A 19,044-nucleotide genomic window follows, 5' to 3' on the forward strand; every position below is an offset into this window, starting at 1 on the left:
CAACGTCAGTGCTACTGAGAACATCTGGTATGCCGTCGAGCAGTGGGTATGCCCTTTCTGGCAACTCCGAACAGCCTATGTGAAATAAGCAGTCTTAGCCTGGGATGCCACCACAACGCTTTTAGTTTATCTCACAGTGTTGTGCCATCGCCAGAAGGAAAGGGGGCGTGGTTTGCTACTAGTTAGGTATTTATAATCTTGTTGCCCTTCAATGCATTTAGCCTTCACAACAGGAGTGACCGGTGAGAGAAACTCTGTCCACCGACAACGAACGCTACGTTACTGTTGTTATGCCAGCCGGTGTGGCCAAGAGGTTCTAGGAGCTACAGTCTGGAACCGCACGACCGCTACGGTAGCAGTTTCGAATCCCTCCTTGGGTATGGATGTGTGTGCTGTCCTTAGGTTAGTTAGGCTTAAGTAGTTCTAAGCTCTAGGGGACTGATGACCTCAGATGTTAAGTCCCATACGCTAAGAGCCATTTCGAACTGTTGTTATGGTCGTCAATCCGAAGACTAGTCGCGGCTTCCCAGACTACGTTGTTCCGCACAAGGCTCTTTATCTCTGCATAACTAATGCTACCTATATCCGCTTGAACATTTTCATCGAGGTCAAGCCTTGGTTCCCCCCCCCCCCCCCCCTACAATTTTTACCCAGCACACTTCCGCCCATTAGCAAATTGATGAAACCTTGATGCTTCAAAACGAGTCCTATAAACCGACTCAGTCTTTTAGTCAAGTTATTCCACAAATTGATTTTTTCTCCAGTTCGTTTCAGCTTCTCTTAATTAGTTATGTATCTTAAGTGTTCTTGAAAAGCTTCTATAATGTTCTAGTCTAAAGTGTTTATCGTACATGTTTAAATTCTGTACAAGACTGAATGAAGAATGCTCCTGTCGTTGCACAAAAAGGACAAATATGTCCTGGGCAGAGTTTGGATGGGAAAGAAGGAAATTCAATTTCGACTCATCTGGTAGCTTCAAAGACATTTAAATCAAAAAAACCTTGTCGCATTTGCGCATTTTTACTTGTCAGTATTAGTACCCATGTCTTATATTCCAGTGCATTGTGTCAAGTAAAGCAACATGATACAGGATGTCATGTCTTATAACATTAAACATGGCATTTGTCATGTCGTGCAGTATGATGCTCTGTGTGATTAAAGCTTAGGATGCGGCATCCCCTCTCTGGGATACTTCCTATTATAGATGCACCCCCCTCTCGGATACTTCCTACTGTAGATACATCCCACTTTCTAGAAGTAAATAAATTCTTGTCTGTTTGTTCTTACACTCCTAGCCATAGGTGTAACAGGGGTGGGTGTGAGATAGTTCATTGCGCTGGGGAACTAGGGTTAACGCGTAAAAAAGCTCCAGTATGTCAAGATGTTTTCATTTAAATGTCTTTGAAGCCTCCAGGCAAGTCGAAACGCTAGTTTTCTTCTTTTATATCCCAAATTCTGCCCAGGGTATGTTGCCTTTTTTGGCCTACGCTAGGAGCATTTTTCATTCTAGATGCCAACTTTTACTTCACGATAATTTTGACGTTAGACAGCCAAGGCTTGGCAACCGTTTTTGTTGACTCATGCGACGACTGATCTCGTGGATGTTTTTTTTATCGTCTTTCGAGACTTGCTCCTTATATCGTGGCAACAGATTTTTACCAAAACAAACCAACGACCTTTAATTACAAGTATTTGTCTACCTTCTTACAACATTTGAACCAATTTCCACAACTCTGAAACATAGATGTGGCACCGGTAAAAAAAAAAAAAAAAAAAACCACGTGCTTCTCACACGTAAAATCAGAATGAAGCTAGATTTTTTGAAACCGAGTTTTCAATTTTATCGTAAGAATGCATTTTTTATTTATTTGATTCACTTTAACCCATTTTCACGCCTTCAGTTCACTTGAAACCTGACTTTCCACGCTACATTTAGCTCGCGACAACTGTTAAAGATCACTGAATTTAAAAAAAATCGTTTTTGATTCATCCATTTATCTTGCTTCGTGCCATGTTTGAAGCGACCCGTACAAGTTTAAAGTATACAAGTTGTACGCTTCAAAAATCTCTCAAAGAAACGTGTTTTTGGAACGTAAATTATATATATTTAACGATTAAAACTTATCCTAGACCAAGGTCCGATATATCAGTCTCGCACCAGCCCGGAGTTACTTAATCGTGTCTGTTTTTGCACATAACGTCCAAACGAGTGTGACTGATTTTGAAAATTCAATCGGAATGGTGCACATAAAAATGGTTACATTAGCTGAGCGCTAATTTCAGCGTAATTCAAATATTTTGCAAAAGGAATTAATCGATTCGCACAATTAGCCTTGATGCCAGCTCCAGTTCGTCGTTCGAACCTTGCTTAATATGTTGTAACGTAGCAACAGGCTTCCTAACACTTAAATTTATGTTCGATTCAAGCAAGTTCTAATTTTCAGAAATTCTTTTCTTGCCGTTGCCAGTTGGTATTTTAATATCGTCTCTACTTCCGCCATCGTCAGTTACTTTGCTGACAAAATGGAAAAACTCATCTAGCACTTTCAGTGTGTCATTTCCTAATCTAATTCCGTCAGCATCGCCTGATTTAACTAAGCTACATTCCATGACCCTTGTTTTCTTGTTATTGACGGTCATCTTATTTCCTCTGTTCAAGATACTATCCATTCCATTCGACTAGTCTTCCAACTCCTTTGTCGTTTCTGACAGAATTACCAGGTGCTGGGTAAACCTCAAAAATTTAATTTCTTCAACCTTAATTACTTTCCCATATTTTTATTCAGTTAGATTTGCTGCTCCCATAATATACAGTTTGAATTACTTCAGCGATAGACCACAAACCTGTTTCACTCTGCACTCACCTACTACTTTTCTTTCTTGTACTTCAATCTGGTTTCTGTACAAATAGCAGATAACGTTCCGCTCTCTGTATTTCATCCAGCCTAGTTTCAGAATTTCGAAAAGTGTATTCAAGTAAACGTTGAAAGTTTACTCTAAATCGAGAAATGCTGTAAATGTAACTTTATCTTTATTCAGTCTGTCTTGTAAGATAGGTCGTAGGGTTAGTATTGCCTCAGGTTTCCTACATTTTTTCGGAACCCAAATCTGTCTACTTCGAGGTCAATTTCTACTACTTTTTCCATTCTTCTGTAAACAATTCATGTCAGAATTTTTGCAGCTACGACTTAATGACTTAGTGAACTGAATGTTCCGTAACAATTACACCTGTCATCGCTTGCATTCTTTGGAATTGTATTTACTGCATTCCTAGTGAAGTCATTGTACTGTTCTCCATTTATTTTATATTTTTAACCAGATTTATAGGCATTTAAGTATGGCCAACTTTAGAATCTTCTAGTTTCATGGACGTGCCTACACTCTTTCTTTCAAGGCCCTCTCAAGGCGACATATGCCCTGAAACTACCCCAGTCTGTGGCATTTGCTGAAATCAGTTTTTGATGTTGCTGAGCAACAGTCATAAAATCATTTTTAAATGAACGCTCAGCCATTTGATTGTATTGTTGTTTACTTAGTTACGGCCCAGTCTTCGGCCTTTAACGCTATTTTCAAGTGATTGAGACGACATAAATTCAATCACTTGAAAATGGTATAAAAGGCCGAAACCTAGGTCGTAATTAAATAAACAACAATATAGTGAAACGATGGTGTGTTCATTTAAAAATTTGTTGAAACAGTTGGTCGAAACGTTGCTTCGATAATTAAGAACTGGCGTCGTAGGGTAAATCTATTTGTCGCTGTAGTAAATAATATGACAAAAAGCTTCGTATATCACATCGGAAGACAATGAACAGGAATGGCAAAAGGTGCGCTATTTAAGCTCCCAAATTCCCAGATGGTTTAGACGTGAAGGAGTTATGAAATCTATTACTCAAATAGATTTTTTTAAATGTATTTTTTATGTTTACATGTGCGCCATCATTTTCTTGTCATTTATAGGTATAGATCTAAAGAAAACTATTCCCTCGAGTGAATCGTCGATTTACAATCAGTCAGTCTTTCAGACCAGTATACAGCCCAGGATACCGTTCGTAGGATTTACGCCGACAAAAAAAAGGCTCTGAGCCCTATGGGACTTAACAGCTGAGGTCATCAGTCCCCTAGAACTTAGAACTGCTTAAACCAAACTAACCTAAGGACATCACACACATCCATGCCCGAGGAAGGATTCGAACCTGCGAGCGTAGCGGTCGCGCGGCTCCAGACTGAAGTGCCTAGAACCGCTCGGTCACCGAGGCCGGCTTACGCCGACACATCATCAACAGTAACCATACGAACCAGAACTTACATGCATTAATATTATCTCAGACCTGTTAAACGAGCTGAAAGATACGTTATACGATCTTGAGATGTGACATTCCGCACTAATACATCGAGGTATGGTTCAAATGGCTCTGAGCACTATGGACTTAATTTCTGAGGTCATCAGTCCCCTAGAACTTAGAACTACTTAAACCTAACTAACCTAAGGACATCACACACATCCATGCCTGAGGCAGGATTCCAACCTGGGACCGTAGCGGACGCGCGGTTCCAGAATCTAGCGCCAAGAACCGCTCGGCCACTTCGGCCGGCATCGAGGTATGCGCGAGTAGTCTGCGGTCTCGAAAGACATAATCCAGGCACAAAATTTACGCTTTACAGATAATACTGTTGAATTACTTGCGGTGTATCACCGTTGGAATATCCGCTTATGGAGCAAGAGCAGGTGCTTCGTCTCTAATGACGTCACTTAGTAACAGTAAGAGATATATGTTAAGTATCTAGTACTTCTCTTCATGACCGATGAACCTTGCCGAGCTGGAGTGGGTTCAGCGATACATTAGTCATATCTCGGTGAAACCACAGCGGCGGAGTATATGTGATAAGACTAGACACCTATGATACCTGAAGAGAAGCAGCAACCTTTTCAGTAGTGACAGTGGCAACAGGTCGCAGGATGACTTATTTGGTTTGTAACGTTAGACAGCATGGCCTTGCTGTGCTGATACCGTGAACAGCTGAAAGCAAAGGGAAACTACAGCCATTATTTTTACCTAGGGTATGCAGCTCTTCTATGTTTAAATGACGATGGCATCCTTTTTAGTAATATACTCCGGAAGTAAACTAGTCTCCCATTAGGAGTTTCGGACGGGGTATACTCAGGAGGATGTTGTCAACAGAAAAGCAAATCGACATTCTACGAGACGGGCCTTGGAATGTTAAAGCCCGAACTGGGTAGGTAACGTAAAGAATTGAAGGAGAGAAGTGGATAGGTTGAAGTTAGATGTAGTGAGAATTACTGAAGTGCGTTGGCAAAAAGAACAAGACTTCTGGTTACATTAGTGAAAATTTATAAATACAAAATAAAAAAAACAGTAATCCAGAGGTAGGTCTTCTAATGAATATGGAAACAGAATTGTGGGAAGTTACTATGAACATAGTGTACGCATTACCAGAACCAAAACATAATAATCAAGAAACCACCACAGCTGTACAAGTTAATATAGCGACTAGATCCGGAGATTAAGGTACTGAAACAATGTGCGATGAGATAATGGACATTATTCAGATAGTTAAAGCAGAAGAAAATTGAATTGTCTGACTAGAATTCGGAAGTAGGAAAGGGAAGAGAAGGGAAACTAGAAAGAAATCACATAATGGGAGGAAGCAGTTATTGAGGGAAACGCCTACTACAATTTTGCACAGAGAATAATTTAATCATCGCTAAAGTTTTGTTTAAGAATCATGCGAGAAGACGGTATACGTGGAAGAGACCTGGAGACACTGAAAGTTTCAAGTAGATTATGTAATGGCAAAATAGTGATTTCGAAACCAGATTTTAAACTGTAAGACATTTCTAGGGGTAGCTGTCGACTCCGACGGTAATTTATTGATCATGAACTGCAGATTAAAATTGAAGAAATTGGAAATTAAGGAGATGAGACCTGGAAAAACCGAAAGAACCCGAAGTTGTTGAGAGTTTCAGTTGCTGATAAAGTGGGGAAAAAAGAAATTTATGGTACTACTTGACCTAAAGTAAGAATTGGTTGATGGGAAACATCTGAATGCATCATGACATAGTGAATCTAGTAGTGGATGGATGTAAGAGGGGAGGGGGGAGGGGAGGGAGGTTAAAATGATAGAGCGAGACGAAGGAATCAATACAGTAAGCAGATTCAAATGGATGTAGGTTGCAGTAGTTACGTAGAGATGAAGAGGCTTACACAATATAGACAATCGTGAAGAGTTGTATCAGACCAGTCTTGGGACTGAAGTCAAGAACAACACATCAATTATGTGACGTAGCACAAATTAACACAACAGTAACAGTGATATTATAATGAGGCCTTTCACAGTCAATTAGTATTTACGACACGTATGCAGTCCATTATGCCAATTTTATGAATTACGCTAGCGCAGTGACAAGACCTAACAGTGTGTTAATGTTATCTCAGATCTGTTAATTTAACTGGGAGATACGTGTACGTCCTCGCAAATAATCAGTTAAATGGACTATAATCAGTCGTTATCTACATTGATAAGTGCTACTCATCAGTGATTTTAGACACTGCGTTTAACGACAACGGCTGTTGAAGCGAACCAAGTATACGCACGAGGCAACTACCTACACCGTTTCCATGATAGCACCCTAGAAGCGTTCCTCAAGTGATGACTATTTGTCTTACCTGAGACAATAGGGAAGAACACATCCTATCACACGCCTTTAATGTCGATCAAGGCATCGTCGCATCGCCTCAAGAGTGTGAAACGCCATTCCTGGACAGAAAAACATAACTTGATGGTCGAATGAGTCAGAGATAGCCTCGAGAGATAACATTCCTGTGTCCTGATGACGTCCGGCGACCATAGGATTTTTACAGTCCCATTAGCTAACTGCTACGACAACGATGAAGCTGGAGTATTAATAACACCAACACGTGTTTATAATTTTAAAGTAACACACTAAAACGAATTTAAATTCGAAAACCTTAACATGTGCAGATAGCGAGTAACATCAGTTGCAATGCATAAAAAATTAAGAGAGTGTTACAGTAAGCACAGACAAAAACAGTCTCTAAAATCAAATTAACTTAGTAACATGAATATCACAGAGTCATCGACATGATGGAGAGAGAGAGAGAGAGAGAGAGAGAGAGAGAGAAGAGACATGGCTGGAAGTGTACGGGAAAGAGAGAGCAAAGAATTATTCTTGTTTTAGAAAGCAAGAAGAGCTACAAGAAGCTCGGTAACCAGTGAATGTTCAAGTACGTTGGGCAGTCCTTCTAAATCGTTCCGCGGGGAAATTCAAAGCCCGCAACCGTGGTTGCAACAGTTACCCTGTATTTTAGTTTTGAATCGGAAGATGGCCTAATTTGGCCGAAACCTATAATAATAGTTAAATATGAACATGATGCAGACAGTTTTGTTCTTAAAATGAGCACGGCTGTCCGAAGGAACACTACATCGTTCTTCTAACACCACTGGCACTACAACATCGGGTGAGCCGAGGTACGACACTGCAGTGGGTGTACTCGCCACAAGAAGACAGCCATTTCACATGAACAAAACGGGCCTCAACAGATGCCAAAGTAGGTAACTACTATAAGATCTATGTTTATCCACATTAAATATTTTTGTATTAGTAGTTCCGAGGCATATTGTAATATTAAATAATGTAACCAAGTAACAAAGAATCGCGCCAGATAGTTGTCTCTGGAAACCCTTTTTACAGGTTTTAGCAAACAGTCAGGGTCGAAAAAAAGCCAATATGCCTTTAATAAAGGGAAGGGCTGCGACATTAAAAGTACAATGGGAATTCCATTGTTAAACACAGAGGAGAGAGTGTATATGTGGGGAGACTACACTGAACGGTTTTACGAGGCGGAACAGCCATCTAATATAATAGTAAAAGAAATGGAAGAAGTGCTAAAAATGTAAAGTTTGGTTTCGGAACGGTAGTTTTAACGAAAAAGCCTTCAACAACGTAAAATGGTGCAAGGTGTTCGAAATACTGGAAAAATTGGAGTAAGCTATACGGGAAAGGGAACAAGAATGGAAGACGACGAAGCGTTAATGCTCGGATTACAAATTTTGTATGACAGAACTGTAGTCTTTTGTCCCTACTCTTCAATCTATACATCGAAGGAGGAATGAAGGAAATAAAATAAAGATTCCAGAGTTTGATTAAAAATTCGTGGTGAAAGGACAACAAAAGTGATATTTGCTAATTATACTGCTATCATCAGTGAAATAGATGAAGAATTACAAGACGTGTTGAATAGTATGAACATTCTAATGAAAACAGAATACGGACTGAGAATAGACTGAAGAGAGACGAAAGTAATGAGAAGTAACGGAAATGAAGTTAGCAATCAATTTAATACCAAAATTGGGGATCACGAAATAGGCAAAGTTAGGGAATTCTGCTGCCTTGGAAGCAAAGTAACGTATGACGGGCGAAGCTGGGAGAACATAAAAATCAGATTAGCATAGACAAAAAAGCATTCCTGGCCAAGACAAGTATGCTAGTAGCTAGCATCAGCTTTAATCTTAGGAAGAAATTTCTGACTAAGTACATTTGGTGCACAGAATTGTATGGTAATCAATCATGGACTGTGGGAAAACTGGAAAAGAAGAAAATCGAAGCACTTGAAGGACGTTGAAAAGTAGGAAGATGAATAAGATAGGGAGTGAGAAGATTTTCTGCAGAATCGGCGAAGAAAAGAACATATGGAAAATGCTGAGAAAAAGAAGGGAAAGGATAATGGCACATGTGTTGAGATATCAAGGGATAACTTCCATGGTACTTCAGGCAGCTCTAGACGTTCAAAAAACTTAGGGGTGGATAAAGGACGGAATAAATTCAGTAAATAATTGAGGACGTAGGATGCAAATGTTACTTTGAGATGAATTGGTTCGCACAGCAGAGAAATTTATGGCGGATCGCGTCGAACTAGTCAGGAGACTGGTTACTCAAAAAGAAAAAAAGGGGCTTGAAACTAGTATATCTGCTTCGACTCTGTATAACTACTGTACCTTACATTTCAACCAGCTTTCTTCATTGAAGCATGGTCTCTCTCTAGAATTCTTTATCCCATATTCTGTTAACAAATTAACTATTCCCCGACGCCCCACAATAAGTCCTACCGTCTTAACTTGTCCTTTTCTTAGTCAATTTGTGTCATAATTTTCTTTTCTCTCCAATTCGACTTTGTGTTTCGTCATTGGTTGCTCGATCAACGCATCGAGTTTTCAGAATTTTTGTGACGCACAACACATCAGAAGCTTATACTCTCTTGTCTCTAGTGTTTATCGTCCACGTATCATGCCAGAGTAAGACTATACGCCAAACAAATAAGTTGGAAAAGACTTAACAACATTTAAATTTCTATTCTACGTGAACATGTTTCTCTTTATGGGAAAGCTGTTTTTGCTGTCTACTTTTCATATTCTCTTTATTCCTGAAATTGTCAGTAATTTTACTTTCCAAACAATAAATCCTAGTGTTATAAATTTGCCAATAAGTAAAGAGAGGTTTCTAGCTCCAAAAGATGCTTATTAAGAATGAAAACCATACAGGGTGAGTCGGTCGGCGTGGCCGAGCGGTTCTAGGCGCTTCAGTCTGGAACCGCGCGACCGCTACGGTCGTAGGTTCGAATCCTACCTCGGGCATGAATGTGTGTGATGTCCTTAGGTTCGTTAGGTTTAAGTAGTTCTAAGTTCTAGAGGATTGATGACTTCAGATGTTAAGTCCCATAGTGCTCAGAGGCATTTGAACCATACAGGGTGAATCACCTAAAACTTGCGCCGCAGTGTTGCAAAAATGGTAGGTGCTATTGATGTGTGGTTTTCACAGAATGGATTGGAGTCAAGGTCTCGTGTTGTTAACCAATAAACAGACTGTAATAAAACTTAGAACGTGTAGTTTTGTGAAACATACCCTTTTTTAAATGGAACAATGGCTATTGACATTAACAAATTAAAAGTAGGATAACTTAGAATGTCAGTGGTGTTTGTTGCAGGATTCTAGTACGAGTCTTTTACAGGACATCGTATTTTGAAAACTTCCCACACCGGCACTTGTACAATACCTGTGGTAGCACACACTGAAGAACAACACAAGCGCATACACTAGTTATGTGGATTCTATCCAGTAACGACTCAATTGACCATCACAGGTTGTGTTCAAATTCAGTGGTGGCGCTAGGCGAAAACTGAACGTCGGCGACGAATCAGATTTGCAAGGTCCCTTTCACTTTCCAGTCAGAAATAAAACGCTAAATTAAATGATCTGAATCCTACAATAATAATAATTATACACAAATTTTCTTATTATAATATACAAGGATTATTGCTATGACAAAAATTACATTAAACAAACACACATTAACGTAAACGAAATTTCGGCACAATTTTGGCACATCGTACTTCTTAAGTATGTCTTAATCAATTTTAGCTTTGAGAAACTTCTCTCGGCAGAAGCTGTACTGTCTGGAACCGTGAGCATTATTCTGATTGTTATGTGAAGATTTGGATATAATTCTTCCAAATTATTTTCTAATATGCACCGAATAAGTTGTTTTGCGTCTTTGATTGAGTCCTGTAGGTTGGATTTTAAAAGCTGGAGTTCCTCATAAAGTTCGAAAGGCTGTACGTCGCTATTTTCGTCTTCTCGAAGTATCGTACCTAAATCATTACAACGTTATCGAAGGTTGCCCTTGGATAACGATTTCAAATAATTCATATCATAAATAAAACAAAATCGTTCAAAATATTCATTGAGCGCTTTGAATCGACATTCGGTATCGAATATTGTAGCATCTATTATTGTGTTAAAAAAGCTAGCTCTGTGCTGCATTTCAGCAGATTGTATAGGTTCATAAGTTTGTTCATAACCGAACATTCGTTTTTCTGCGCTGTTCTTTTTTTTTTAACTGAGACTCAATTTCCTAACAACTTGTTCTACAAAAAATCGAGCTGCAAGCCTTATTTCAAATCCTGTGTTACAGAATTCTTGAATCCAGTCACGAAATGAACGTAAAGAATCAATAGCGACTTTCAAGTTCAATTGAACCGATTGCTGCAGTTTACTTATATTGTTGACAAGTAGTAAAATCTCATACTACTCGTGTATTGCAACAATAAACTCAAAAGTTAAGAGTTTCGAAATCATCAGTTCTATTTTTCAGGTCACTCACACTTTCGATGAGACTATCAAATTGCAAAATATCGCTTATACAGCTCCGATTCTTCTTTGGTTCAAATGGCTCTGAGCACTATGGGACTTAACATCTTTGGTCATCAATCCCCTAGAACTTAGAACTACTTAAATCTAACTAACCTAAGGACATCACACACATCCATGCCCGAGGCAGGATTCGAACTTGCGACCGTAGCAGTCGCGCATTTCCGGACTGAGCGTCTAGAACCGCTAGACCACCGCGGCCGGCGATTCTTCTTTCCCACAGTGTTGCAGACAGAGGTTTCAATGTCAATTTCAATTTAGTTTTTATAAGATCCTAACGCTTGTTGACTTTGTAAAAACCACACAAACTTTATTGACGAACCCGAAAAACGTTTTAGCTGTTGTAGAAGTGTTAGCGGCATCTACCAAAAGCAAATTCCAACAGTGGCATCGGCACTGCTTGAACAAAGCTCGTGGATTAATGTTGAGTATTCTTGTTCTAACATGTTTAATAATGCCAACCATATTCTCACCTTTATCATGTCCCTGTCCTAGACAGTTTTGGATGTCCAGGCCATTATTTTCTAGTTCCTTTGAAATGACATTTGTTAAATACTCTCCCGTTCTTTCTGCGACGGCAAAAACCCACTGAAATGTTCCTCTATCTCTCCAGTTGAGGAATTACAAAATCTTCATATTATTGGCATTTGTTCAACATGGCTCTAATCCCTGGTACAATGGAGCATGAAGGCACTTGTTTGACTCTGTTTATAATGTCGTTGATAACAGATTTGGACATTAATGTAATTAATTCATTTTGTATGTCGTGGCTCAGGTAATGCTGACAAAGTTGCTTTTCGTTAATACGTTGCAAGTGCTCATTTAGTGTTAGATTATATTTGGATAACGATTTAAATAGGTCTATAAAATTTCCACTTCTTCTGCTTTCGTTCAGGTTAAGGGATTCTCGATGCCCTCTAAACGCCTGATTGTATGAACCTAAGTATTTTATAATATGGATCGATCTTTCAAACAAGTTATGCCAATACTTCTGTGATTCCCTAATCAGTCTCTCGTTTTCCTTATGTACTGTTTTTCCGTATTTGATTTCTTTACAGAATTCCATACATCTAATCATGCACTCAATGTATACTTGACTTTCTTCATACCTTTGCAATCTCCTACTCAGATCCTTCCAATCACAACATCCTTCTGTTATCATCTGTGTCTGCAATTGTGAAAAAAGTGGACATGAAAAGCAATAAACTTTGTCTTGAGATATGGAGTAAGCTAACCAGCTGCGATGTTTCTTTTCGCCGTTCCTCAATTTTATAGCAAAATGAAATTTTATTTGGATCTTTGGGGTAACTTTCATCAGATTTCTCTAAGTTTTGTTGGGGGCCAGTCTGAATTAAATCACGACACTGCGAATATGTTACTGGAAATACCCACTTTCTCGGATCTAATTCTATAAGTGAATCTCTTATATGAATGGTTTGCTCTTGGTTATCACTTTTGAAGTCTTTATTCGGCTCACAATCTCGGATCACAGGAGTTCACCCAATGCTACATCAGGAAGCGAAACAGATTTATTAGACTCTGAAGCTGGATCTGTTTCAGAAACTAAAGACACTTGGATAAGAGCTTCATCGGAGGCCTCTGGAGCAGTGACACCTGAAGTTTTCTTATGAAATTTCATCATACTCGAACTCATAGCTTGGTTGGATACAATCGTCTCAGCCCTTCTTTTTCTTTTTGATGCACCGGATGCCTCCCTATGTCTCTGTCTCTTGAAGGTCCTCCATTCTGATGATGTAAACAACATTTTGTGCTAGGTACGTTGATAAGTACAGTAGGGTACTTAAAGTACTCAGTGTCATAGTATTGAGCGAATAGGCTATGCGATTATGCTATACGGCAGAATATTTGTTTTCATTCTTTCATCTATGACAGCAGCCAAATACATACCCCAAGAAATGTATTTTTATATTGACTTACCATAGGATGGGGTACCTTTAATAAGTATGGCTGAAATTAGTGCAACCACACCTTTAGAGATAAAGGACTTGTTCACTTGTACATGTTAAATAACTTGAGACAAGTGTGAAGTGTCACTTAGTAGGATTGGTTTCAGAGAGCTGACATACTGGCCAAGACAATGCTCCTGCCGGTATTGTCTCATCCACAGAGCATTGTTGCATTTGCTTGGTATTGGATCGGAGTGTCAATTCGGAAAAACTGTGGATACCAAGGGGGCTGCGAAGATGGTAAGTGTATTTTCCGTTTAACATGCATCTTTCTTTAATCTGGGGATCAGGATTCTCTCTAAGTATATAATTTAATAATTTATTTTACAATTTTTATTTAGTCTGAATGAACGACTTTACAGCAAAACAGTCTCCTTAGAGTTGCATGCGTTACTGCCGTCTAATGCGCATGCGCTGATTCGCGACAGTTATATCCTGCATGAATCGTGTAACGTTATAGGCCTACCAGAACCACAAACTTGCACGCTTGGCGCACTGCCGCATAGGTGTACTCGTTAGATGAATCTTGTAATGGGGCTTAACTGTCATAATGTTGCCAGACGCCCCTAGATAAATACTAGTACATTCTTACGGAAATAGATACGGTCAGATAAGTAGCTAATTTTAACAGCTTCAACAACCTTTTTGTGAGGCTCCTACGGGCGCGAGGCCGTCAGCGGTGGCCGCCGCCTAACGCCGCCACTGTTCAAACTGACCACTGGTCGTGGCAGTAAACGCCTCCAGTCTCGTATGAAACGACTGCTGCACACTTATTAGCATTTCAGCAGAGATGTCCGAGAAGGCTGCACTAATACGTTTTGCACATCATTGAGTATAGCTGGTATGTCCTTGTAGACAGACTTTTCCAGCTTTTCCCGCAGAAAAACGTCTGTAGGCGTCAAATCCGGGGAAAGGGTCGGCCAAGGTACAGGTATTCTGGGATTTGGAAACAATTCGTCAAGATATGCTGTAGTACTTTCAGCACCTATGGGTTAGATAGCCATCATGTTGGTAACACAGGTTCCTTCCAGTCTGTAGAGGAACTTCTGGCCCGTCTGTTGGAGGGCTGCAATACTTGTGCGCATTCAGCGTTCCGTGTATGAAAAACGGGCCTATGAACTGATGGTTCTCTATCCACACCACCCGTTTACATTCCATGGGCACTGATGTTCCACCTGACGATGCCAACGGGAATTGTCAGCAGACCAACAACGAATGTTTCGGTTGTTTATCTGATCATGAGTGGTAAATATGGCTTCATCACTAAACAAGATACATGATATATCTGGAGCATCCTCTCTTAATGCCCATCTACAGAAGGTAACACGATGCTCATAATCGTTTCCATGTAGCTCTTGATGGGGAGTGATATGACAGGAAAGGAAACTGAGTCAGTGGAAGATGCGTAGGACACTTGACTGACTCATGTCACTTACTTGTGCGGATCAGCTGCAACAGCAGCAAGAACATTAATTTCCACTTCTTCTGTCTTCACTTGTTTCCTTCTCTTACTTTGTCTAGGTGTTACCCTATCACTTTCACGTAGCTGGTTGACGATGGTTGACGTCTGTTAGGATATCTTGCCACAGACGCCGTACAAGAACGAACTGCATTCTTCCTACACTCTCCATACAGCATGAGCATGTCGGGGTCCCGTGAACCCTATCCAGCATTGAGCTGTATTCAAATGCTGCAGGATTGACTTTTTCATACGTTCAGGGCTCCAATGACTTCTTTTTCCAGTAGGATGGAGCTACAGCACATTGGCACAACAATGTACGTCCGTTTATCAGTGACATTCCGCCTAAACTCTGGGTAGGGTGCACAGGACCTCGAGACACAGCTCCGCATTGCTGGCCTCCAAGATTTTTTCTTGTGGGTGCATGTGAAGGAAATTGTGTTCATCTCCCCTTTACCTCGTGACGTAAGAACAGAATAGCAGGTGTTAATACCTTACGTAAAAGCAGATACATTGTGTAAAGTTTACGACGAATTTAATTACCATCTAGATGTCGTTCGTATTGCTGCTGTTGAATACATAGAACATTTGTAATGGTATAGCTAAAACTTCAAAATTTTGTAAGTATTTTGCAATGCATCCCATGTTGTTTGTGATATGCTTTTGTCAAAAAATGTGGGATTTTGAAATAAGGTAATTTTTGAGAAACCTTGTACATATACGGTGTGGGATGCACAACATGTTCACTAGTAATGTTCTTGTCAGATATTCATTCTAATCTGCATTATCTAACATTTGTGCACATTTACAGAGAGCTGTCAGTCATTACTCCAACTAGAATTTTGGTCAGAGTATCCTGCAGTCCCTTACAATCGTGCAACGACGCCCTTTTCCTGTACACAAAATCAGTGCTGCTGATCCTGTCTGAAAAAGTATACTGAAAACTGTTCAGGTCCCATTACGCTTCCTTGAGGCACAGCCGATGTTACTTTCGTGTTGCCGTCCATTATAGCGTTCTGGGTCGTGTTCGTCAGACAGTCCTCCAGTCAGTTACCTATTTGCGAAAATGCTCTGTTTGGTCTTATATTGATTAATTGATTAGTAATCGTGCCACACTGTCGTCTTTCAACACTCTAGAAACATGGAATCCGCTTGTTTATACGCAGCTGTTGTTTCCAAGATTAGATTAGATTGGATTACATTAGATTTCGTTCCATAGATCCGTGCTGAGGAGATCCTCGTGGATGTGGAACATGTCAATTTTTTTAAGCTTAAATAACAATACTAATAGTATGAGTATATATAATACATCTTTTTCTTAAGCTGAAATAACAATACGAATAGTATGAGTATATACAATAAAACATTTGTTTCTATTAAAAAATTCGTCAATGGAGTAGAAGGAGTTGGCCACTAGTAAGTCTTTCAGGCTCCTTTTAAACTGATCTTTATTTGTAACTAATTTTTTTATGTTTTCTGGCAAACTATTGAAGATGAGTGTTTATGAGTAGTGGACTCCTTTTTTAACTAAAGTAAGTGCTCTTAAGTCCTTGTGCAAATCATTTTTGTTCCTGGTATTGTGTGTATGAATTGAGCTGTTTGTTGGAAAAAGAGATATGTTATTTAGGACAAATTACATTAAGGAGTAAATATACTGAGAGACAGTAGTTAGTATACTCAGTTCTTTGAAGAGGTTTCTACAGGACGTTCGTGAATTTACTTCACAAATAATACGTATTACACGCTATTGGACTCTGAAAACTTTTGTTTGACTTGAAGAGTTACTCCAAAATATTATACCATATGACATTATGGAATGAAAGTAGGCAAAGTATGCAAGCTTTTTCATTTTTATGTCGCGTATGTCTGCTAACACTCGAATTGCAAATACAGATTTGTTAAGGCGTTTTTGCAGTTTTGTGGTGTGCTCCTCCCAACTGAATTTATTATCAAGTTGTAATCACAGGAATTTGAGACTGTCCACCTCATCTATCTACTCTTCTCCATACTTTATGCATATGCTGGGTGGAAACCTCTTACAGGTTCTGAATTGCATATAGTGAGTCTTTTCGAAGTTTAATGTGAGTTGGCTTTAAACCATTTATTAATATCCATGAAAATATCATTAGCAGATCTTTCTAGAACTACACTCGACATACTATTTATTGCAATACTTGTGTCATCTGCAAGACGTCATGTATTAATAAGCAAACTGTGTTTCAATCGAACATTTTTTTTTTTTAATCCGTTTCGATCCTTTTTGCAGAAGCTGTTTTACGGGTTTCTTTTACAAGGATTCCATTCCGTGTCTGCCATTGCGTAATAAATGTGGCGCAGTTTCGCTGCCTGACCTGGAAGCGCAGGGGCCCCACCGGCGGCGCAGCGTAGGGGATGCCCAGGAAGCGGAAATAGCGCGCCGCCTTGCCCTTAGTCCGCGCCGTCATCCCCCGAAGAGCGCCGGCCGGCGGCCTCACCTCCACGTAGCCGCTGTCCGCCATGGCGCGCACCGCACTGCCGCCAGCCTCCGCGGCTCTCGCGTCGCCGGTCACGTGATCGCAGGCCCGTGACCTCACGCCGGCGATGACACGGCGATTTCGTCGCGGCGCCGAGAAATTCATCGCTGCTCACCGAGGCCACACGATCTCGTAAGCAGTGTACTCTGTACAGCGGGCTAACTGAATAGCTCCTCGACGACAATTGGTGCGCGCACTTACGCTCAAACTTTGAATGTATTTACGGCACCTACTGCTATAGGAAAAATGGTTACTTGTTATAAGAAAAAATTTGGAATAGGAATTGAAGTCCAGGAAGAAGTAATAAAAGCTCTTGATATTAACAGAATCTTCCGTCGTTTCTTGGTAGAACATTATAATAAATGAAAAGTACCAGTTTGCTTTTGTTCTACAATATTACTGAGCATGTACTGAGTGAGGGTCACAACTACCAGCCAGTGTCTCATGTACTTCACTTAGCAAACAAAGGCCATAAACTCAACCTGCTGGAAGCCCTGGAAATTAACAAACATCTTGCTCACAGTCCAGATCTCACCCTAAATGACCAGACACAGCTCAACACTTCCCCTCTCCTAAACTTCATATAATCATCTTTGTGGTTCATTACTTCCCACACTGTCTCTTCCTACATATTCCCATTTTCCTGTATTCATGAAGTTGTTTTGTTTTGTTGAAGTTGTCTTTGTATTCCACATAGCCTGTAGTTTCAATAGTTAAGGCTTTCTTTTACTGGTACTTGTATCACTGCCCATATTTAACACCCCTTGTAGTTGTCTCATCAAATACTGTTCATATTTTACTTTGCTCATTTATTTAATGAAAACTGTTACACAGCCACTGCTTTGATTATAATGTTAATGTTAAAATGCATACCACCACACTCTTACACTGTAGGTTCCCTCAAACACCTCCATTTTCCTGCATTTATTTATTCCGTTTATCTTATTGATATTGATTAAGTTCCTTATGTATTCTGTATTTACATTGATAACTGTCTCTTCTTTTAATTTGTTGTGTATCACTCTCCATGTTTCATACCTCCTAATGCAGCCTTGTCTAGTACTAATTTTATTTTATTTTATTAGTTTTATTTATTAATAGAAATTGTTATGTAGGCACGCTATTCCTATTTTGTGCCAAAGGTTTTCCTGTCTACTCCATTGTTATTTATGTACAGTTCAGTTTTTACTTTTTCATTGCAAAGATGTTACTTACTGTATGTTTCTACTTCAGTCTAGATGTGTTACTTCTCTTCCAATGGTGTCTGCTAACATTTAACTTTTTTGGTGATAATACTCAGTAAATGTCTGAAGATTGCCTTTTAAGCCGAAAACCGGGTAACAATGAAAGTAATATTGTAGAACAAAAGCAAACTGGTGCTTTTCATTTATTAAAAAGATTTTGAGGTTTGCCGATGACGCTCTAATTCTGTCAGAGACAGCAAAGTACTTGAAAGAACAGTTGAACTAAGGACGTAGCCACACTTGTGCAGCCCCGTTGCCTTGTGAAATACTGAAATACCACTCTCTAAATAACGACACCAGTGTTAAAACTAAAGTGCTATAGATAGGTAATTAGGGTATTATAGTAGCACCTACGCATTTTTGACTTACCATAACGCTAGAGGACGATTCAAAATCACTTTTCCTCTTCTTTCTTGTTACAAATGTACCTGTAATTAAACACTATCACAATAGCACACAGAAAAAAAGAAATAAACAACACCATTTACGTTTAAATCAACTGCAAATAAGAACTGAATTGATTAATAAAAAACAACTGATCTCAAGTAAGGTCAACAATATGCAGTCGTTGGTCTTGACTACAGTACAGCCGGCCGGTGTGGTCGAGCGGTTC

General features: G+C 39.6%; 1 protein-coding gene across 1 annotated transcript in view; it reads right to left on the bottom strand.

Moving 5' to 3' along the window:
• LOC126334669 (esterase FE4-like) overlaps positions 1-17,265 on the bottom strand; it is a 212,270-nt gene extending 195,005 nt beyond the window's left edge. The window contains exon 1 of the mRNA XM_049997135.1: positions 17,026-17,265. Within this exon, the coding sequence (XP_049853092.1) occupies positions 17,026-17,172 (147 nt within the window). The 5' untranslated portion in view covers positions 17,173-17,265. The remainder of the gene's footprint in view (positions 1-17,025) is intronic.
• Positions 17,266-19,044: the final 1,779 nt, after the last annotated feature.

This window comes from Schistocerca gregaria, chromosome 2, assembly GCF_023897955.1.
Source record: "Schistocerca gregaria isolate iqSchGreg1 chromosome 2, iqSchGreg1.2, whole genome shotgun sequence".
Classification (NCBI taxonomy): Eukaryota; Metazoa; Arthropoda; class Insecta; order Orthoptera; family Acrididae; genus Schistocerca; species Schistocerca gregaria.